General features: G+C 38.0%; 1 protein-coding gene across 6 annotated transcripts in view; it reads right to left on the bottom strand.

Moving 5' to 3' along the window:
• DOCK3 (dedicator of cytokinesis 3) overlaps window positions 1-16,888 on the bottom strand; it is a 496,213-nt gene that overhangs the window by 35,067 nt on the left and 444,258 nt on the right. For all 6 annotated transcript variants that reach the window (XM_074198056.1, XM_074198051.1, XM_074198054.1 and 3 more), the window contains 3 exons: window positions 10,828-10,914; window positions 5,925-6,029; window positions 172-313 (listed from right to left, as the gene is read on the bottom strand). In XM_074198056.1, coding sequence (XP_074054157.1) covers window positions 172-313; window positions 5,925-6,029; window positions 10,828-10,914 — 334 coding nt within the window. The remainder of the gene's footprint in view (window positions 1-171; window positions 314-5,924; window positions 6,030-10,827; window positions 10,915-16,888) is intronic.

Genomic DNA, 16,888 nt, shown 5'->3' with positions numbered 1-16,888 from the left:
GTTGACATCTCTTCAGCTTGGGACAATAATTGTGTTAAAGGAGAAGTTCAATAATATAGGTACAGGGGCTGAAAACTTGTGCAAGATCAACAAAACTCAACAGAAGATAGAACTAAACCCTGGTCTCTCAAGAACTAAGAGCAACATTTTATTCTTGTTTTCAAAGGATACACTGGGCATCACATTGCAAGATGGAGTCATCTGGGTGGTTAGGATGCTGCATTGCAATGGCATGAGGGAACTCGCTCAGCATCCTCTGTTGAAAGGCTTCCAGCCTCTCGTAGTCATGACCCCGACAGACATACTCCTTATTCTATAAAAAAGTACAGGCATAAGTCTTTTTGCTTCTCTGAAGTGATTCCTTTCATCCTGAAACCTTTCATTAGTAGAGAAATGGATCAGTATCTCACACAATTCCCTCCCTAAACCTTACAGATCTAGAGTCTAAAGGGATCAAAGAGACCATCTAGTCTGATGCCATCATTATACAGACAAAGAAAAGGCCCACAGAAATCTCATGGCTTGCAGAATGTTACACAGGTACTAAGTGGCAGGTGTGGGATTTGAGCCTGGGTTGTCTAGCTACAAATGCTGTGATTCTTTCACATTGCTGCTGGTTACACATATGCTATTTTTCTTCAGTCAAAAATGGACTAATTGTCATTTCCTGAACACATTCTAGGTGGCCTAGTAGACACAGCACTTGTCTTGAATCAGGAAGACTCATCTTCCTGAATTCAAATCCAGCCTTAGACACTTACTGGTTGTGTGACCCTGAGCAGTTACTTAACCATGTTTGCCTCAGTTTTCTCATCTATAAAATGAGCTTGAGAAGGAAACAGCAAATGGGTCATTAAGAGTCGGACATGACTGAAATGACAGAACAAATAACAAATATGAGTAGCTTTCTGCCTCCATAATTTGGTCATGTCCCTCTCTTTTCCTGGGATGCTCTTCCTAGCTCTTCTCTTCTATTATCCAAGGCTTTTTTCAAATGCCATCTTCTCCATGAGGCTTTTTTTGGGGGAAGTCAGAGGACATGGGTTCTTTTTTAATATAAAGCCTTTTCCCCCAATTACATGCAAATATAGTTTTCAACATTCAGACTTTTGCAACCTTTTGAGTTCTACCATCTTTTCTTCCCTCCCCTCTCCTCATGGAAGCAAACATTATGACATAGATTGTATATGTACAATTGTGTTTAACATATTTCCATATTAGTCAGGTTGTGAAAAAAGAATTAGAACTAAGGAGAGAAACATGAGAGAGAAAGAAACAATATAAAAGAAGTTTTAAAAAGTGAACACAGTATGCTTGCCTTTGCATTCAGACTTTACAGGTCTTTCCCTCTGGATATAGATGGCATTGTCCATTATAGTCGTTCATCTTCCCTTCACGCAGCATCAGTCATGAGACTTTTCTTGATCCTCCCATCAGATCTTGATTTCTTATTCTGAGCTCTCCCTACCCCACACCAGCCCATCCCACATTTCCCAACACTTTGTACCTCTTTTCTGTTTTTTTGGTTTTGTTTGCTCTACCATATTGCAAGCTCCTTGAAGACATTACTATGTTTTTTTCATCTCTTTTCCCCTCAGAGCTGAGCATAAAACATAGGGTACTTAACAAATGAGTAACTCAATGAACAAACCATCACTGTTTTAACAAATGCTTCTTTTGGCCTTGGATTCTATCGAGGGATCCTTGTTTTCAGGCAATTTCATCTTGATCATTTTGAAAGATAAACAACTGAGAAGCTCTTTCTCCTTAGAATCTTAGGAAAATGGTTCAGTAGGGATCTCTGTGGGATCAAGGAATGTGTTTCCAAGGTCATATCGCAACAAGGAGAGAGAACCAGTAGGGAGATGAGGGGTCATTCAGTTCAACCTGTAGTCATATACACATCCCTTCTTACAAAAACTGACAGTGGTAATCCAGATTTCCCCTGAAGATATCTTACTATTTCTGGGGCAGTCCAATCTACTTTTGGACATTTTTCCTCATATGAAGCATAAGTTTATATCTCCAACTTCTATTCTTTACTCCTAGATGTGCCTTCTGGGTCCAAATAAAAGAAATCTAATCTCTTTTCCACATGAAAGTTTTCAGAAACCATTATATCCTTTAGGAGAGACATTAAGAATTTTCTATTATTCTTCAGGTCATAATCTAGCCTATTTCAACTTGGTCACCCTACTCAGAATGTACTCCAATTTGTCAATGTTTTTCCTAATATATGGTGAGGCATCTTAACAATCTCTTAATTAAGTCACTCCTTCCAGAAGGCTACCCAATACAGGAGAGATTCTGCTAAGTTTGGGACCAACCAGATCTTAATCTAGAATCTTGGCAAATATTTTATAAAAGACATTTCTCAACCCAGCCTTTAGAAGATGTTCCCTTGTGATATTCTTAACCTTGACAGGGCAGAATTTCCAAACATTTGTCATTTTCACTCAGAGAAAAGGAAGAATATTGAAAAGGCTGGACTAGATGACTAAAATGGTTAGAATGGAATAAGAAAGAAGGGGAAAATGATGAGGTCAGGGAGAAAAGCAGCCTCAATTTATCACTGGAACATGTGAACAGTAAATTTCATAATAAGGTTTTTGCTTGACTGCATCTCTGATCCCTTCTGGAACTGGAAGCTAAGGAAGTTGTACAGAGTCAATCCTTTCATAGTCATTCACATCACAGATGCATTCTAACCCTTCAGTAGGCACACTTTAATGCTGCTAAATTAGATTAACAGAAATTCCCTCCCTTGCTCTCTTCAAAAGGAAAGATGCTTTTCTCTATTTCTAGATGAAAAGATAAATGTCTTTATGAAGATAAGGGAGGCATATAGTTTGTAGGAACCAAAACTGAGGATGCTAAAATAATGGGCTATGGCTGTCCCAGTGATGGTGATGGACCAACCAAGGCTCCTTGGGTAATGTATGAGAAGTAGGAGGGTACATTTCCTAATCTTGGAACCATCAGTCATATTTCCACACTCTAGAGAGCACCAGTGCCTCATAGGCAGACAAATCTGAGCAAGTGCTGCTGTTTTCACTGCAGATTCAAAAAGCAGAAAATATGTTCTCAGTGTGACATATTTCCTATGCTGTAACATCAATCCTAGAAACTGGTGAAATGGAAGAATCAGAGTGTATTGAAACCAGGGAAATGTATATGCCCTATACAATCTCTAGCTTTTTTGATCTGGAGAGGGTCTGTTGGGAGCCTGAATCTTCTGACACCATTTGCTGAGAGAATCTGAAGTGGCTTCATCAGGTATGGATTCTCTCAAATCAGACCTGCATATCCTCATTTAAAAAAATCCACTGAGAGTAGTTTACAGATAACATAAGCCAGATCCTGCCCTTGGGGTCTGCACTTCATAAAATTAAACAAGCTCTGAAAAATGGATTTGTCCCACTTATGGAAGCCTGAGTGGTATGGAAGCCAGGCTGAGAAACAGATGACATCACAGCCTTGAAATGGCCAAGTAAAATTTGTTGCTAGTGCATAGGTTGTGGCACTAACATGGAGAAATAAGTCCTAAATAGGTACATTTGCAAGAAAAAAAAAACAGAAAACAAGATAACCCACATGAGTAAACTTCTTGCATCTTCACTTAATCTTCCTTTTCACTGGTCTCCATCTCCATTGTTATCATATGATCTATTCTGATGCTTACAACTAAATAGACCATTTCAGGAATTTTTATTCATGATGGTCATTAGAATGAAAGGGGAAGGTTAAGTTCTCTGGAGGAGGTTACTTTATTAATTCCTGACTGCTCCGCTATTAGAAACACGCTGTGGAATATAATTAGAGCATTACTGGGAATTACAAATAAGACGATGTGCTGGCTGTCCTGTCAATAGCACCAATAGCCATGTTAACCCTACCTCTAGTTAGCCATCCAAGAAATGTGGGTTGCACTGACTTTTGGAATCATAGCAAGAATTATGGCTAACAAAAGACCAGCTTCACTGGGCATTCAGAAAACCTCTTATTACCAATAAATACTCTTGCTCATTGACTGAAACTATTCCCCTATAAAATACAAACCAAAAATACAAATTCCTAGATGGGATAATTCCTGATTGAATTTCTCAGTCACGGGAAATCTCCCCATCATGGACAGAGAACTTGATCTGAAAGAGGAAAGCTTGAACTTGAAGTCAGTGGGACTAATTCAGTCTTCAGGTGTAGCTCTGATGCCAATGTGGCATCATAACAGGGGCCTCTGAGAACCTGTTCCAGGCTGTCTCCTAGTCTTCAAACTTAATTGCTCACTCATAGGTGGTGCTGAAGCAGGATCTAAGTGGAATTGCTATATTTTTCAGTGTGAGAGTTTACCCATCAAAATTAGTTTTTACTACAGGTCAGGGCTTCCTTTTTTGTTTTATTGATTGTTTAGTCTTAAGAAAATATTAATAATGGAAATTAAACTTCTAAGTGTATTATACATACATACATACATACATACATACATATATACATATAAATACACACACTTTTTTCTTTTCCAGAAAGTCTGGTTGTTAAACCTTTGCCAGCACATCCCTGATTGTACACTTTCATCAATAAAATATTTTTGAGTATGTACCTCTAATAAATGTACATGTATAAAGTTTATATTTGCACTGCTATTAGGTATAGCATTTGCAATAATAGTAATTACAATGAATAAACTCAAATTTATTATACACATATGCATATGTGAGAACTACTGAATGAATTGTTGTTCAGTCATTTCAGTTTTATCTAACTCTCCATGATCCCTTGTGGGGTTGGCAGAGATGTTGGATTGGTTTACCATTTTCTTCTCCTTCTCATGTACAGATGAGAAAATGGAGGCAAAAAGGATTATGTGACTTATCCAGGGTCACAGAGCTAGCAAGCATCTGAGGCAAGATTTGAACTTGGGATGATAAATCTTTCTGACTCCAGCCCCAACACTCTATGCTAAAATGGTGCCACCTATTAGCTGTCTCATGTGACTGAATTGCAGTAAAAATACAGCCAGAATATGTGATTACATTGGTACAGGGAACTCTTTTATAAAGAAATTCTCTCTACCAATGCAAGTTAGCAACATTTTTTTTGGCAACATCATCTTGGAGAATTGCCTAGAGCATCAAGAGGATGAGTTGCCCAGGGTCATACAGCCTAGAGGTGTCAGAAACAGGTTTTCCAAGTTTCAAAACCACCTCTTCCTCCACTAAGCAATTTTACCTCCTTAACCATCTGTGACTATATATGCTTCATTATTTTAGAAATTCTTGATTTACACTTTAAGATACAGTGATTTTAAGGTCTTGTCTACATTCAGGTTTATAATTTAGTATTTTAATAACTTTAATTTTAGTACTTAAAAACACTTTCCAAAGCTACGCAGATGCCAATGGAAGACATATAGCATTAATTATGCTTAGTAAATTATTGGCATAGTCCCCTATACAAAAGTTTTTGTTGAAATTTGACTAGTGGATTTCCATCTTTGCTTATTTAAAGAAGTTGTTCTTATAAACTAATTAATTGAAAGTACTGCATTTTTATCTTTTTAAAAAAAGGGTTCAAAACTCACAAACCCTGGAAGGTTTTCCAAGTTTGGATGTTAGATGATTACCATGTACTTCTTCAATAATTTAAAACCTGCCTCCCAGAATTTGTTGATTTGGTGATATAACAACCTTTGTAAATTCCTAACAGCAACCAAAAAGTGCAAAATGTTAAAGCAACAAAGTATGAGAGTAGCAAGCTGGGTGGAGAAGGCTCCACAGAGCTTTCAGTCATTCTGATGCTTTCTAAGCAACTGCCTAGCAGAATTTACTAGGAGAAGCAATAAAGTAGAATACAAGGCTCAATAATATCTGTGTTTTAATAAAACTAGTGGGGAATACTTTCAAATTTTAATGATATTTACTCACCCGGAGGAAGAAGGGGAACTTTCTTCCATAGAAACCAACTCTGAAGAACTCAGGCTCCAGACGTTGCTGTTCCATGATGTTATCATAGTAAGTTGCTTCCATTTTCTGTGAAGGAAAATTAATGAGCTGCACATATACTTAACAAACTGTGAGTTTCCAAATCTTGGTGTACAACCAGTTTTTACAGCATAAAATTCTTGATATAGTCACAGTTCACATAGAACAATAGCTCACATTTTTATTGTATTTTTAATCAAAGGCTTTTCTCTTTGGGGTAGTAGAACAGAAGTCAACCATAGTCTTAGATGAAGTCATTCCTATCCTTCTTGGTCCTTGACTACTCACAGCTCAGCCAATAAGGAGGAAAAAAACAGTACCAGGGAACAGAAGCAGAAATTATTTGATAGCTAGTTTAGAATGACTTTCTCTACAAAAATCCAAATGTGGACTTCTATTCTCATATATATATATGTATATATATGCACACATATATGTATATATACATATACATACATACATACATACATATATATATATATATATGTATATATATATAAACCCTTATCCTGCTGCAGCACTCACTCAGGCTGGCAGTGAGGGGGAGTTATTTGCCTTCCTCTCCTTTGAAATGTATCTAAGCTGCTCAGTCTTCATTTGTACTCCATGGGAATGGGGATGAGAATAGCTTGTATACCTGATGAAGTTATTCCTAGCCTTAGGGGAGGGCTGTTTTTAACCTCAAATGGTTGATTTATGTACCATAATTTATAGCATTTCTGTTCACCAAAGTGGTGGGAGAGGTGATCCAATCTTAGCTATCAGTTGTCCTAGTTTCAGGTCCAGGGAAACTAACCCCAGCTATGCTGGAAGACAACACGTGTCAAAATCACAGTTCCTTCTGCATCACCAAGTCTCCAGGTCTTCAAGACTAAATCTGAATTCACTGTTTAAACTGGTCCTTTCTATAAAGGAAATCCCAGGGCCTGATGCTAACCTCGAAAGGCAGGCCAACCTGTAAGTGGCTATGAGTCCATTCTTGGCTTCTGCTGGCCTACATTTGGTAGGCCCCACAAAGAAGTGAATCATTTACTTCAACTTCAAAGAGCTGTATTTTTGTTGAGGGTTACTTCTTCCATTAATTTAGATCGTAACTTTTTGGGTGACTTAGTAGGTAGTTGTTTCAGCCCCCAAATTCATCGTCCTATAGACAAACTGGTAGTCTCTTACAGACCTTGAGTCCAAACCTGAAGACTTTCCTGACTGGTTGACCCTGATCTTCTATAGTCTACAAGGCATAGCCTTCAAGAACCCAGGGTCACCTTCCATACCACAATGGGGCAAATGAATAAACTCTGCCTCTGAATACCTTGGATCAATGCATAGGTCTGGGATGTCTGACTGGAAGAAAAGTTAACTGACACAACAATTTGAGTATGCTAAAGAAATCATCTGAAGTTTGCTGATCATTTAATGTGCTTGTGTTAACAATTAGAAAACAATTCATCCACTTTAGGCCTCAAAAAGAAGGGAAATTACTCCTGTTTGTGCAAAGAATAATTAAACAGTTTGGGCTTCCAGGAGAGGAACAAGGTTTGGGGCATTTGAAAATTCCTCTATATCATTTCCAAGTTTAAGATAAAGTTTGATTGATGACTTTTTTGGACATAGTCATTTTCTGTACTCCTTACCATAGTCATTTGCTAGTATACATTCCCTCACTAGTAAATGGTCCTCTTTGACAAGTACAATGAAGCAAACTTAGTCAACCTCACGACCATGTTTGAAAATATATACCAGGGATCAAGCCTGCAGTCCTCTCTGTACCGAGATGAGGGAAAGGACAAGCAGCCTAGTATGGAGGACAGAAAGTATGGAGGACAGAATACTGAACTAGAAGAAGAGTCCCAGAATTTCAAAAGCCTTCTTGGCCATTTACTAGCTGTGTGACTTTGGGAAGTTGCCTGCCTTCTCTGGGTCTCAGTTTATTTCTCTATAAAAGTGTTACTTAAGGTCATGTTAACTATTTTGCCTATAACTGCAAAATAAAATTCAACTTGTAATCTACTAAAACTTCCAAATCTTTTTCAGATGAACTTCTATACAGCATTTATCCATCTTCTTATTTTGCATATGAATAAAAACAGCCTGCTTTATAAGTTTGAGAATTTACATTTATCCCTTTTAGATTTCATCTTATTAAATTTAGTCAACATGCTGGTTAAGATCTTTACGGATCCTGATTTTGTCATTTAGTGTGGTTGCTGTCTCCTCTTAATTTTGTGCCATCTGCAAATTGGAAATGTGTGTTCCCTATGCATTGACTAAAATCTTTGGAAAAACTATTAAACAACACTGGGTCAAGCATAGATTCCTGAGGCACTGCATTCTTGTCACAAAAGCTTAAAGGGCTTTGCCAAATGTTTTGCTGAAGTCTTAGGTAAACTCTTATCTACAGAATCCTCCAGACCTCTTGGTGCAGAAACCCTACCAAAAAAATCAATGAGGTTAGGATTGCATGTCCTGGTATGATGGTTAGTATTGCATTTGGGGTTAATAGCACCTGAATTTGAATCTCACCTCACTTACTAGCTGAGTGACCCTGAGCAGTCAGTTCCTTCATTTGTAAAATAGGAATCATGAAAATATCCACCTCATAGAGTTGTTGTGAAGACCAAATGAGATTTTGGATGCAAATTTTGTAAACCTCAAAGTCCTACAGAAATGTGAACTATTGTTAATATTGTTGAAGTTGATAAAGTGATGTGAAATCTTGTGCTCATCTTTTGATTTCCTGGAAGTTAATTAACCACACTTTTCTTTGGGGTTGGTGGTGGGAGAGAAAAGATTGAAATCAAACTGAACTGGTCTATAGTTGGAGACTATACAGTTTTTTCTTACATCCTTTTTTTTCTTCAAAATGGGGGCATTTACTCTTGTATTCATCTTGGAGCACCTCTCCTGTGCTATGTAAAAAAGATCAAGGGCAGTGGTTCAGTAATCATATTAGCCAGACTTGTCAGTACTGTAGGATGTAATTCTTCTGGTTTGATAACTTGAACTCTCTAAGAGTAACTAGATACTTTCTTATTATCTCCCTATTTATCTTGAGGCACAGTGGATAAAATGCTGGGCCTGGAGTCAAGAAGATCTGAGTTCAAATCCAGCCTCAGATACATACTAGCTTGTGACCCTGGGCAAATCACTTAACCCTATTTGCCTTAGTTTCTCATCTGTAAAATGAGCTGGAGAAGAAAACCCTGAATGGAGTCAAGAAGCATTGAAAAAATTAATAACAGTGTGCTTCTTAGATTCCAAAACACTAATGTCCATTTTTCCTGTCCTTTTTTTTTTATTATTCTTGTTAGAGAAGATAGAAACAAGAGTTAATTAAGAGTTTTGTACTGCTTCCTTACTGTCATCCCTTATCACAATTCATCTATCCATCCATTCTAATCAGCAGTTAATCTTCTCTGATTCCCATTTCTTTTTTAAAATTTAATTTTATTTATTTGTTTTTCCAACTACATGTAATAGTAGTTTTTAAGCAATCATTTTTTGCAAAGTTTTGGCTTTTACAATTTTTATCCTTTCTCCCTCCCCCCTGACAAAAAGCAATCTGATATAAGTTCTATATTTATTTTTGGGGGGTTTTTTTGGCAAGGCAATTGGGGTAAAGATGCCCAACTTCACACAGCTAGATAGTTATTAAGTGTCTGAGGCCAAATTTGAACTCAGGTCCTCCTGATTCCAGGGCTGATGCTCTATCCACTCTATGCCATCTAGTTGCCCCTAAGCTCTCTATTTGTTAAACATAGCTGTGAGAGAAGTGATTCCCATTTTCTATGTGTCTTTTAAATATATTTGCAAAGTAGTGGATTGGGATCAGGATTGCTAGTGATTTTACTGGTATAAGGAACTCCAAGGGAGAAATTATCTTCTGTTGTTGAGGATTAGTCTTTATACTTGACAAGTGTATGAATGAAATGATTAAGACGATTTTTTTTTTCACGGTCTGAATCTCTGACTTCATTGGTGCTTGGAACATTTAGTCAGGGAATTGCTCCTACCAATATAGATCAGTGGCTACTCTACAATTTAATAGTCACAGAGAGATGTTCCAGGCACTGCCAGGACCACGCAGGCAGGATGTGTCAGAACTTGGCTTTGGAATTAGCCCTCAATGCACTCTTCCATGTTATCTCTTAATAATCATAACCATAAATAATAATAATTAAGCAGATTTTGGACTTCATTTCTTGGATCCCAAACCCAAATTTGGCTCTTTTTGTTATAACATTCAGTTTCTCAAATTTCTTTCCTTGAAAATGGCCAGCTGAAGAAGGTATTCTTTTTTTTATTTAGGTTTTTGCAAGGCAAATGGGGTTAAGTGGCTTGCCCAAGGCCACACAGCTAGGTAATTATTAAGTGTCTGAGACCGATTTGAACCCAGGTACTTCTGACTTCAAGGCCGGTGCTTTATCCACTACGCCACAGAAGAAGGTATTCTTAAAGGTCCATTGACATATTAAGTGATGCTATATACCTTGTATATAAATCCATTCTCATCCATTCCTGTCCATGCTGTTCTCTCCCTTGTCTGAAGTCCTATTGGATTTGGAGCCTATATTGCAATTTGGATTTTAGTTGCATTCTGTCTTATATTGCTGACTCAGTTTTTTTAACCGTGTGGTAATCTTATCTCTTCTCCTCCTCTGCTGTTTCTTTCATAGTTTGTGATAACATGGGGCTAGATACATAGAAAATGTTCAGTAAAATAGCTTTGAGATTATTTGACTGGAAAACCATTGATAAAAAATTTCTAAAACTGCCTAGGATTGTGGTACTTTTCCAGAAGCCTGTGTTTATGGTTGAGAGGAGGGGAAGATATGTATTCTCCACTTACCCGGATCCAGCTAAGGCTCTGGTAATCATAGAGACTTTCATATTGACATGCAAGCTCCCGGCACAATGGAATCCCAAATTCCCAGCTCTGAAAGATAAACAGGAAGATGGCCTTAGGACCACAGGGAACTATATCAAGAAAGACAACTCCCATTTTCCAGATAATTGACTCCAAATCTAAATGTAAAGTGTTAAGTATTTCTTTTCCAGGATTAGCATGTAAGTAATGATGTCTTTCCTCTAATAAGAGCCATATATCACCAAGTAGAAAATCAAGGCCTATGGTGCATTTTGTTAACTTATTCAGATTTCATAAGTCATTATTTGGGGAAAAAGAAGCACAAAAAGGGGCTTTCTAAAAACTCCTACTTCAGGAGCCTTGTAGGGAATGCCACATACTATCAAGAAGAGGCAGGCAATGGGACTGCATGTTGTTATGGTAACAAGACCAGGAAAAAAAGTAGCAAACCTGTTTCAGTAAGTGGTGCTTGGTTCTATTTCCATCCTTCTTATTGGAGCCTGGGTTCCCTCTTTCTTAGTACTAGAAATACACCTTGAAATTTCCCCTCAGTTTTCTCTTTCTCATACTTTTTTGCAATAGCATCAAGGAGAAGGAAAACACTAAGTACTTAATTTAGGGTCAAATCCCCCACAAATCCATCACAATTTCTATTCTTTGAAGAAATTTGTCCTATGGCAAAAAATTACACAGCTAGTTAGAGAAGATATAAAGACATCGACTTCTGGCCAAGATGGCGGAAAGAAGACAGGCACAGTTCTAAAGTCTCCTGATCTCTTCCCCATCTATCACATGAAACAAACCTCTTAAAAGAAATCTGGCCCACAAAACCCAGAAAGGAAAGCGAGGAGAAAGAACATCTACCTCAGGATTTGTCTCAGCAGCACCTTTGGCCGAATTCGGGCAGGTGAGTCTGGGCTCAGAGGGAAGATCAGCCCTGGATCAGCCAGATTAACAGTGGAATTGGAGCCAGGAGTCTGAGGGTCCAAGTGCCGGACCTGCTGGATCAGCCCTGAGACTAGACAGCCAGGGGCATGAGTCGGAGGGGAAGCAGAGGCACTGGTGTTGGAGTTGTCCCCCAGGAGATCCCAGACAGGGCTGGGGGGAGAGTTCTGGAGCAGGAAGGCTTTGGACACCATCCCTGGGCTCCTCTGGTCTAAGTCCCATTACAACTCAGACTTCTTCCCTAACAAACAAATGCGAACTACTTCTGCCTCAGGCCCAGGTGTGTGAGCAGAAGAACCAGCCCAGCTGAGGAATGACCTCAGGCCAGGGTAAAGCCCACCATTGATTGAAGGCAAAAGAATTCAATAGCTCCAACCCCTCCCTTCAAGCAAAGGGAGGAGGCCTCAATCAAGGTCACATACACTCCAGAGAAAGCAACCAGCACCTCCTACTGGCCAGCCAGAGGAACTGCACGCAGTGAGTAAAGCCTTTAGCGATCCCAGGCCCCTGTGAACCAGCCCCCCCAACTCAGGTCTTAGCAAAATGAAGAAGGGTCAGCGGAAAGGTGGATCCATAGAAAAATTCTTGGAAGGGAAAGACCCTAACTCAGAGACCTGGAACCTCTGAGGAGAATACAATCTGGTCTTCAGCACAGAAAGACTTCCTTGAAGAAATAAGGAAGGAGCTTAAAAATTTGGGAGAGACAATCAATACCTTGCAACAAGAAAACAAAACCTTAGAAAGTACAATTGGACAAATACAAAATGAGAATAAATCTCTCAGATCTTCAAATGGGCAAATGCAAAAAAGAAATTAATTCTCTCAAAACCTCAATTGGTCAAATGGAAAGCTCTTTCAAAAGTAGAATTGACCAATTGGAAAAGGAGTTGCAAAAGGTAAACTCCCCCCCCCCCAAAAAAAAAGAATGGAGTCTACAGAAACTAATGACTCCATGAGATAGCAAGTCAGTTAAACAAAATAAAAAAATAGAAAAAATAGAAGCAAATGTAAAATACCTCATCAACAAAACCACTGACCTCAAGAATAGATCGAGGAGGGACAACCTGAAAATTACAGGACTTCCTGAAAACACTGAAGAGGAAAAAAAAGCCTGGACTTAATATTACAGGATCTAGTGATGGAAAACTGCCCTGATATCATGGAACCGGAGGGCAAAGTAGTTATTGAAAGAATACATCGATCCCCACCAGAAAAGGATCCTAAAATGAAAACTCCAAGGAATGTTGTGGCCAAACTCCAGAACTATCAGATAAAAGAGAAAATCCTGCAAGCAGCCAGAAAGAAACAATTTAAATATCAAGGAGCCACAGTAAGGATCACGCAGGACCTGGCTGCATCAACTTTAAGGGATCAAAGGGCCTGGAACAAGATATTTCAAAGAGCAAGGGAGCTTGGAATGCAGCCAAGAATCTACTTTCCTGCAAAGCTGAGCCTTCTCTTCCAGGGAAAAAGATGGACATTTAACGAAATGGAAGAATTCCAAAAATTTCTGATGAAAAGACCAGAGCTAAACAGAAAATTTGGACATCAAACAGGAGGTTCAAGAGACACATGAAAAGGTAAAAAAAAAAAGGGGGTGGCAGTAAAAGAAAAAAAATGCAATCCAGTAAGTTGAAACTGGCTATATCCCAGCATGGGGGGTAAAAGCTTCTCATAAATCTTGAGAACTGTAACTCTAACAAAGAGAATATACCTAGCCAGAAATGATGGACATTCATGACCTATCCATAAGACTGCTATCTAAAGAGATGTAACTGGCTTTAACCCCACTTGGGAGAAAGACCCCAATAACTCTCAGGAATTTTGACTCTATTTGATAGAATATACTGAATTAGAAGGAACAGACACTCAGAATTTTCTATGACTTATATAGAATGATCTAAAAAACACTACCTCCTTAAAAAGGGGGACAGGAAAGAGACTGGAGGAGGGAGGGGAGTGAATGGGGTAAATCTCATTACACTAAGAGGTACAAAAAACCCTATGGTAATAGAGGGGAAGAAGGGAACAGATGAGAAACACCTGAATCTTCTTCTCATCAGACTTGGCTTAAAGTCAACCTACAAATACTCAGTTAACTTATAAAACATCTAACCTTTCAAGGTATTAAAAGGGGAAAAGGGGAGGGGGACAGAGAAAGGGAAGGGGAGTGGGGGAAAAAAGGGGAATAACAAAAGGAAGAGAAGGGAAAAGGGGAAAAAGGGAAAGGGGAAAGAAAGGGGAGAGTGTGATATAGGAGGGCAAACACACTGAAGGGGGTGGTATTCAGAAAAAAAATACTAGGGAATATGGATAAAGGGGGGAAAAGGGGGAAAATACAAACAGAGGGAGAATATATAAAGACATCAAAATTAGTTTCAAATGTCCCCAGACTCATTGACCCAATGAGTCTTTTACATTATACATTTGTACAAGATAGCTTAGTGCTGGTTTTTCCATCGGCAGATCAATGGCATACAGTATGGAGTATTCTTTAGTTTCATCTCAAGCTAGAAGTAGAATTTACAGACAATGGTAAACACTGGGAGACAAACCACGAGAACAATTATGTAAGTACTTGTTAAATAGTTAGAATATCATACAAATATCCCGGTCTCTTGCCAAGAGCATTTTTATTGAAGGCTGCTCACTTACATGGTTTGTGAATGATACTTTTTATTAGTTATAAATGGCTTCTCCACCTGAAGAGTTTAAATAGTAAAGAAGTTAGATGCCTTATTATAACACTGTTTTTGTTCTCTCTTTTTTTTGTCTAATGGGCACATAAAGGTTTGCAATGAAGTTGAAAGAGGAATTATAAAGGTAGTCTGGCAATTATGGAGGGACATCTAAGTGTTGGGGTTAAAATATTAGTTGTGGATCAATGAGCTAGGCTACTCTACTAGCTATATGTGGGCCAAGGAAAAGAGGGTGTGGAATACTAGCTACATGATACTCTTCCATATGGACTCTTCCTTTTTCTCAGACTACTTTTTAGTCAAGAGGCAGAAGAAGTTCTAAAACTCAAGTGCAATCTTATTATTTCTACCAGCTCTGTCAGTAGTCTTTAAAACCATACCCATAAAGGACATAATTGATATTTTCATCACATCGAAGGCAAAGGATACAGAAGAGAATACAGAAGACAAATGAAGGGTTGTTTAAAAAAAATGGAATCCAAGAATTAGATTTGGATTTCTGAACCATGACTTAAAATAAAGGAATGATTTGACTGCAGGCAGCAATGGAGTGTACCTAACAGAGGCTGATGAGAAGGTATTTGCCTGTTGTCTCACAAATTCTATCAAAGGAAATTTAAACTAAAAAAGATAGGAAAGGGAGAAAAATGCCTACATATATTCACCAAGTTACATTTGCACATATATCAAAAAGAGAAAATTCTAGAATGTATATTCAAAACAGATGGCTACCTTGAAAAGTTCCAGCTATCAATTTGGAGTTCTGTAAGAAAAATGACTGAACTGTTATACCATGGGTTAGGGTTAGGGTTAGGGTTATACCATGGATCCATACATAGAAGAATAGTTATTCAGATACCCAGAAGTTCACACAAGAACAGAACCAGCAGTAAAATTCATGACCTCAAATGTTTATGGACAATTACATAAAGTTTAGGCAACAAACAAGATGGATTAGCAATACTAATATAAAGTGGCAAAATTTGATTTTAATAAGTTTTCACTAAGGAAGGAGAAACTTATGATTAGAATGTGGCTGTGGGTGGCTAGGTGGCACAGCGGATAGACCACTGGCCCTGGAGTTAAGAGTACCTGAGTTCAAATCCGGTCTCAGACACTTAATAATTACCTAGCTGTGTGACTTTGGGCAAGCCACTTAACCCCATTGCCTTGCAAAAACCTTAAAAAAAATCTGTTTAGAATGTTGCGCTGGATGACTGTATTTTATTCAAAGGAAAAAGGATAATAAAAGTGGAAAGAATTGCATATTAGGAAGGAATGTCTTTATGAAGAAATCAGGAAAGCTAAGGGGGAAAGCTGTGTAGAGACCATTTGGATGAAGACCAATGTTCTCTCTCTCTTTTTTTTTAGGGTTTTTTTTTTTTGCAAGGCAAATGGGGTTAAGTGGCTTGCCCAAGGCCACACAGCTAGGTAATTATTAAGTGTCTGAGACCGGATTTGAACCCAGGTACTCCTGACTCCAAGGCCAGTGCTTTATCCACTATGCCACCTAGCTGCCCCCCGATGTTCTCTTGATTCTACTCATTTTACTCTTCATTGCCTCATGTAAGTCTATCAATGTTTTTCTGAGATCACTGAGCTCATCATTTCTTATAATACAATAGTTTTCCATCACAATCATACACCCCAGCTTGTTTGTCATTCTTAGTATGCACCTCCTAGAAAATTCTAATTCTTTGTCATATCAGAGAGCTACTTTTCTCCTAATTATCTTGAGAAATAGACCTACTAGTGGTATTGCTAGGTCAAAAGATGAGGGCAGTTCGATAACTTTGGGTGTAATGGTTTAATCAGTTCACAATTCACCTACAGTGAATTAGTGTCATATTTTAAGAAAACTTTGAGCAACTAAGTCATTTTGACTACTATAAACTACAACTACAAAGGAAATATGAAGTAAAATGCTATCTACATCCAGAGAAAGAACTGATAAATATACGTATTTCTATGTAGCCATCTCTGGGTGGGGGGGAAGGAAAAAAGTTACACAATAACTTTATTATATATTTAAAAGGAATAGCAAGTTGTACATGATAGATTTGTAGTTTCATGTACAATCATCTGATTTCTATTTTTTTATGGAAATTCTTGTTTTTATTAAGAGAGATTTAAAAATATCAATGGAAGAATCAATAAAAATAATACTGTCATCCAAGTATGCTTACAGACTACCTGGACAAAAAATGGAACTAAATAAAAAGCCTGAGAAAACAGATCATAAGTCTGAGTCAAACATATGATACAGTAGTATTGGGAAACCTCAACAACTGAATTATATTCTGGTACTATTTCACTGCCAAAAGCAGAGGAGATAATAACTTTTATAACCTTTAGGATCACAGAAATATGAACCTTTGATATTATCCAGCACAATACCC

The sequence above is a fragment of the Macrotis lagotis genome, chromosome 8 (assembly GCF_037893015.1).
Source record: "Macrotis lagotis isolate mMagLag1 chromosome 8, bilby.v1.9.chrom.fasta, whole genome shotgun sequence".
NCBI lineage: Eukaryota > Metazoa > Chordata > Mammalia > Peramelemorphia > Peramelidae > Macrotis > Macrotis lagotis.
Note: the sequence above shows the minus strand (reverse complement) of the source record. Positions and strands in the feature narration are given on the sequence as shown.